General features: G+C 38.7%; 2 protein-coding genes across 3 annotated transcripts; both read left to right on the top strand.

Moving 5' to 3' along the window:
• The first annotated feature begins 271 nt into the window (after positions 1–271).
• On the top strand, positions 272–2923 carry LOC149193216 (increased DNA methylation 1-like). Of its 2 annotated transcripts, XM_089404815.1 has the most exons (9): positions 272–450; positions 719–776; positions 870–926; positions 1140–1385; positions 1467–1531; positions 1664–1720; positions 1912–2005; positions 2395–2535; positions 2625–2923. In XM_089404815.1, exons 2-9 carry the CDS (start codon positions 762–764, stop codon positions 2736–2738), a joined length of 789 nt encoding a protein of 262 aa, XP_089260941.1. In that variant the 5' UTR covers positions 272–450; positions 719–761; the 3' UTR covers positions 2739–2923. The 2 variants fall into 2 exon arrangements, with proteins under 2 accessions (XP_089260941.1, XP_089260942.1); XM_089404816.1 differs by lacking the exon at positions 870–926 and having other exon boundaries at positions 273–450.
• A 476-nt stretch (positions 2924–3399) lies between these two features.
• LOC149193215 (uncharacterized) lies at positions 3400–5055 on the top strand. Its single transcript, XM_089404817.1, has one exon. The coding sequence runs from the start codon at positions 4125–4127 to the stop codon at positions 4599–4601; it is 477 nt and encodes a 158-aa protein (XP_089260943.1). The 5' UTR covers positions 3400–4124; the 3' UTR covers positions 4602–5055.
• Positions 5056–5907: the final 852 nt, after the last annotated feature.

Genomic DNA, 5907 nt, shown 5'->3' with positions numbered 1-5907 from the left:
CGAGGCGGAAGAGGCCGGACCATAGCCTAAACTGGTATTTACGCACAATGAACTGGCCCTGACCGTCAGCGGTTTCCTCTTAATGCTAACATTAATTCGTTAATGTTTAATGTTAATTCGTATTATGTGCGAACAGGCATACATATGCTAAGGTTTGCTTGCTGTTTTGCAGGTGTCGGCCGTATCCTAAAGGGTTGCATGGCGGGAGGTGTCTGCCTACCGGCTCAGGAGAGTCCCCAATATCAACAGCTCCGTGCCCAAAACCCCGTTCGGTTCGCTCGTCTCCTACACAGGGCACCAGTTTCATTCGCAGTTTCATTCTTCTGGTTTCTCTGTGAAGGGGTCAGGTCTCATGGCATGCTTTCATGTTTAATGGCAGATTGGAGCAGTGCAGGCTGTATCCAGGGATTCTTATTGCACAGCAGCTGAAGGTCCTGTCACTCGACTCTGGTACAGTTTCTTTCTCTATGCTTATGCTTCCTAAACAAATTGCGAACCTCACTTTTGGTTACTGTGTTTGAGGAACTTAACAACATAGCTTCTTGTATATAGGCTGGATGGATGTTTAAGCAACTTGGTCTCAGATTCCATTACAGTATAAGCATATATTCAAAATAGATGAGGATGCTCATTCTCATTATAGTTATACTGTATAGTGCCTTTGGAACAGACAAATATGAGCTAACACTATTCGTGCATGTTTGTGATGTGGATTCAGGCTTCATGATTTCGATAAACGGGCATTTGGGGATCGCACTGTTATGCTCTGTGACCAAGTACAGATACTTTCCTGTTTCATGCTGTTGCATATTGTTTGTTTTAGTCGTTTTGAGTAGTGAATGCTTAATTATCATATGTTGCATGGTCAGTGTGAGAAGGAGTTCCACGTTGGCTGTTTAAGAGAACGGGGCATGGCAGATTTAAAAGTAGGTCAAATCCTTATGTCTGAACTCCATATGAGAAATGCTACTCTTTTAACCAATTTAAGGATATTTTCATTGTAAATACTTTCTGTTTTATTTCTTTGATGCAAAGGATTGGTTTTTAATTAAGAATTCTGAGCAGTTTAGGTATCTGACAGAGTAGCGTTTTTGTTACTTTATTGTGTTAATCCTGATAGGGATTTTTATGTGCAACAGGAATTGCCAGAGGGTGAATGGTTCTGCTCCAATGATTGTACAAAAATTCATTCTGCACTGCAAAAATTGGTTTCACATGGACCAGAAAGCCTACCTTCTTTTATAACTGTTGAGCTGATGAAGAAGCGACGTGATAAGGGTCTGGAAGAAGTTTCTAGTGCCAATATATCCTGGCAGCTTCTTCATGCCAAAACAGGGGACCCTGACAGTAGGGTACTACTTTCAGAGGCTGCTGCTATCTTTGCTGTAAGTATGTTTGCCTGTTTATATATAATGAAGATTTTAAAAATTGGTTGATATGCCTAACTTGTTATGCTTTTGAGGCAGGAATGCTTTGATCCTATAATTGACACTGTGACAGGTCGAGATTTAATCCCTTCAATGGTCTACAGGTGATTGAGCCCCTTCCCATATATTTGTTTGTTGTAACGTCTTTCTAACAGGCTACCTTTGGATTTCAGTATGTATGTTTGATACTGGAAAGTCCTTCTTGCTGAAACTGTGCACTGGCATTTCTTCTGCAGTAAAAGCATGAAGGCTCAGGAATTTCGAGGGATGTATTGTGCAGTTTTGACAGCAGAGTAAGTGTTTTAAGAATTCCTTTTGGTGTTTTGAGATGCAGTGTTTTTAGTATCTGAAATATTCAATTCTAAAAGATTGATCAGTTTTGCTTATGAGTGATACTGAAATTATGATATTTTATTTCCTATAGGCTGTGGTGTATACCTAGTACTTATTTCACAAATATGTGATTTTTCTTATGTATTTGCAGCTCAGTAGTGATTTCAGCTGCAGTGTTTCGAATTTTTGGACGGCAAGTTGCAGAGTTACCACTTGTTGCTACTAGCCCGAGAAGTCAAGGACAGGTGACTGTTTGATCATGAGGGTTTATTTTGATCATGTTATTCTCAAATTTTCCTGTACACCCAACTTGGTTTAGAGATGAAAAACCTTTCCAATTACTACTTGTTTTGACATGAAGCTTATCCTGCTATTTTAGCGTAGTTCACTTTCTCCATTGCCTGTCTGTCCTTATTGGACTGTTTTCCACTTAGCCAAGAAATTTTTGGGATGCTTGTTTGTCTATGATTGAAATTAGTTATGCTGTCCGAATTTTTTGAATTTTTGTGACTTCATTGATACAATTCTGTTTGAATAATTATTTTGTTAGCAAACCATCATTGGCTAGAAAGAATTAGAATTTGTAACGGACAGAAAGAAAGCAGTATGAATGACAAGGGATAATTTTCTACAGGGTTATTTTCAGTCATTATTTTCATGTATTGAGAGGCTGCTTGGATTCTTGAATGTTGAAAATCTGGTGTTGCCTGCTGCGGAGGAAGCTGAGTCCATCTGGATAAGCAAATTTGGCTTCACAGAAATGTCAGAGGACAAGGTCTGTGCCAAACTATCACTTCCAATATCATGTAGTTGCCTTGCAAATTATCTTTGACGTCTAATCTAACTGTAACTATTTACTTGCAGTTTGATGAGTACAGGAAAGATCTACAGATCATGTCTTTCCAAGGCAATTCAAAGTTAGAGAAGCCATGTTCAAGGTTCAGCAGTGTTTGTGGTGCTCCAGACAAGGGTCTCTAGTGAACTCAATATCTCTGAATGATGACATTGGCACTGCTAGATGTTATGACATAGCGAGTTGGGATGCCATTTTTTTTTGGATATTTTGGATACTAATGGTCCAAAAATATGAAAAGGTTTGTGCAGACATTGATTTTAATTGCTCAAAAGAGCATACACCATATGGATCACGGCCTTCTAGTGGAGCCTTTACCTCTGTTGCACAGGAAAGCAGTGTGCTTTGACTGTATTCATGCAAACATTTATCTCATGAAGAGTTTACAGTATTGTGACCGGCAAGAAATTTGGCAAGCCATGAGGAATTCAATTGACGTAAATACAATGGGCAGGTTTAAGTACGAATATAATTGCATTGCATCTATTGATAATGTCAATCTAAGGGCAGAGACACAAACAAACAGCTCAAGTCACAGGGCTCAACCAGCATATGGTTGAACATAAATGGTCTTTTGGATTTGTACTTTTTCAACCTCTTCAATTGCTTGGTATGGTAATAGAAAATCTGTTTGTGGTCATGTGCCTTGTACCTTATTAACGCATATGGCATATGGTTGAAGATGCTCTGTGGGATTCGTACTTTTCCAAGATCTTTTTTCAATTGATTAGTACGATAATTTGTAATCTGCTTGTGCCTATATGCCTTGTGCTGTTTTCATAATTGAATTCCTAGCACATAGTCCAATGCCTGCTTTCATAAAAGTTGTCCTTCTAATTGATAAAATGCCTGTTAATAAGCACTGATTTCTTCAAATGTTGAGGAAGACAAGGTTTTCCAGGATCTTTCCTGCTTAGGCCATACAGTCTTTAGCTAATTGGAATTTTTAGCATATCTCCTCTCATATCTCCTCTCTAGCACAGGGTACCACCAATGCACACAGTACCACCAGCCCTTAAGATTTGAATGAGATTTGATACTAGGTAGCCTTTCTGATAAGGCCTGTCCTCAGTCCATTGTGCTAATAAGACAACCGTTTGGGCTAATAAAACAAACAGTTGTGCTAGTAGAACAACCGGTTGTGCTAGTAAAACAACCAGTTGTGCTAATGGGACTTCCAACACCATTAAGCCAAAGCCGTCTATAATTAAGTCTCCTGCCCTGGTTGAAAGCTGCAAATAGTTTCCAGGGAGACACGTTGAAGCTGCAAATAGTTTCCAGGGAGACACCAGTTGCAGCTGCTAATATTTTCGGAGACACCAGTTGCAGCTGCTAATATTTTCAAAGAACACTGTTTGCTATGGTCTTCTTCGCTCGTCAGGTTTGATTTGATTAGGAATTCGCAATAAGAGATTTCGATGGCTTCTGTGATCATGAAAACTGGATTGCTGTTCTGTGAATCTTTAGATTTTTGGTGCAGTTAGGGGGACCAGAAGAAAGTTGCTCTGACTATGGCTCCAGTTAATAGACCATCTGCACTGGCGAAATTAAAGACGCAAGACTGTGTCAGTCCAGAGGCAGATTCATTCAATGTAACGGGAAGTAATCCTGTTTTGCCACCACTGGCAGCTTTTCAGAGTACATTGAAACTGAAAACCGGCGCTGATTCAGAAAAATGCCCGGATCTGTTAATGGGTAATGAAGAAGATGGAGAAAAATGCCAGACTCCCAAGTTGCGGGAGCGCAAGATATCTCCGGCGGTTTGCTGTCCTCCTGCGCCAATCAAACGTAGATCGATTCTGGTAAAGAGAAAGTTGCCTGCAAACCCTATCGAAGGGTTTTACATTCTCTCTGATTCCGATCTACAATCTCTCTTCGGGACAGATCTTGCAAAGAGAAAAGTCATCTCAAAATCTCCGAAACAGAAGGTAAAATTAGATCTCATGAAATATACAATGTTGAGACCAGTTATTTGTCGAATGAGTTAGAGTAACAATGAGTATTGGTCTTAAAGAATATTTTTATTCTATGAATTTACATGAGGTCTAATGAGTTATAGTAACAATGAGTATTGGTATTAAAGAATATTTTTATTGTATGAACTTACATGAGGTTGCTAATATAACATTAATTAAATAACAAACAGCAAGCTGGGAGGGTTAGCTTGGTTAGAGATTCAATTTTCTTGAGGATCATGGTTCATGAACCATACAAGGATGGCTGCGAAGCAGCTAGCACATAGTTCTATTTAGCGGCCTTTGAATTCGTATACTATGTTTTGACGTTCAGAGATTGACCAGCAGCACTATATGCCGACAGTTTCCCAAGCAGCTTGGCTTTCAATCAGATATTTTCTCATATGATACAAAATCATGGTTTTGTTATTGCCAATTTCATGTTGTTCAAGGTTCATGTTGTTCAAGGAAGCATGTGGAACCATGAGTAGCCTTATTTGAAGAACATAATGTAATGGAGTTTGACTTATCAAGTTTCACTTTCAGAAATTAACTGCTCTTAATACTCAGTTTAAGATGATAAAATGAGCATAGTTTCAGTTGAAGTATAATTTGGGTCTCTGAAGATATGGGACATCGTTATTGAGTCCATTGTATCTCGTTCTGATATTGATTTTTAACCAGCATGGCGCCTCAGATTCTCGTGGGTTCATCAAAGATTCAAATTAGAACTTTAATATAGTCATGTCAGCGAGATTTGCAATGATGAAACGAGGAGTAGGGCCTCTAATGCCTTGCCTTTCCATAATCTTCCTGATAGTTTGAGGCTTCAACCAGTATGTCTATATAAAATTGCAGAGCTGCCCCCAAATGACCATTGCCGAGTTTAACATTGGTAGTATAAATACTATCATGGATTTTTTGACGATATTTAAAGCAGCTGCAACTCCTCCTTCATATTGGATAGAAAATTAAGAATATTCTTGTCTGTCTTGGATATATAATGTGATTCAGTGCATCGTGAAGGGTATATCTATCACTCTACATGGCAGGTAACTGCCATCCAGAAGACTATGGATTTAATATTACAGTTTTAGTCAGTGGACAGAATGGTGAAGATAATTCTCAAATGAGAGCTAGTTTCCGATTACATTTGAGCACTGACTTCAACAGAGAAGAGCGAAAGTACCGAGATCTATTTGCAGATTGCAGCCATTGGTCAGGAGTTGCTGTGTGCCTCCTTGCTTTGATGATACAGAATTTCAGATGAATATGCTTTTCTATAAAAACATAATAAAATTTCTATATATATATAATAAAAAAAATTAATCAAACATAT

This window comes from Pinus tabuliformis, chromosome 2_2, assembly GCF_031772625.1.
Source record: "Pinus tabuliformis cultivar Carrire ecotype Pingquan chromosome 2_2, CPIR1, whole genome shotgun sequence".
Classification (NCBI taxonomy): Eukaryota; Viridiplantae; Streptophyta; class Pinopsida; order Pinales; family Pinaceae; genus Pinus; species Pinus tabuliformis.
This window is presented reverse-complemented; position numbering and strand designations above follow the sequence as displayed.

Coding starts and splice junctions, on each gene's coding strand:
- LOC149193215 (XM_089404817.1), top strand. CDS start 4,125: ATGGCTCCAGTTAATAGACCATCTGCACTGGCGAAATTAAAGACGCAA.
- LOC149193216 (XM_089404815.1), top strand. Junction 1,386..1,466: donor AGGCTGCTGCTATCTTTGCT/GTAAGTATGTTT, acceptor CTTTTGAGGCAG/GAATGCTTTGATCCTATAAT. Junction 1,532..1,663: donor ATCCCTTCAATGGTCTACAG/GTGATTGAGCCC, acceptor TTTCTTCTGCAG/TAAAAGCATGAAGGCTCAGG.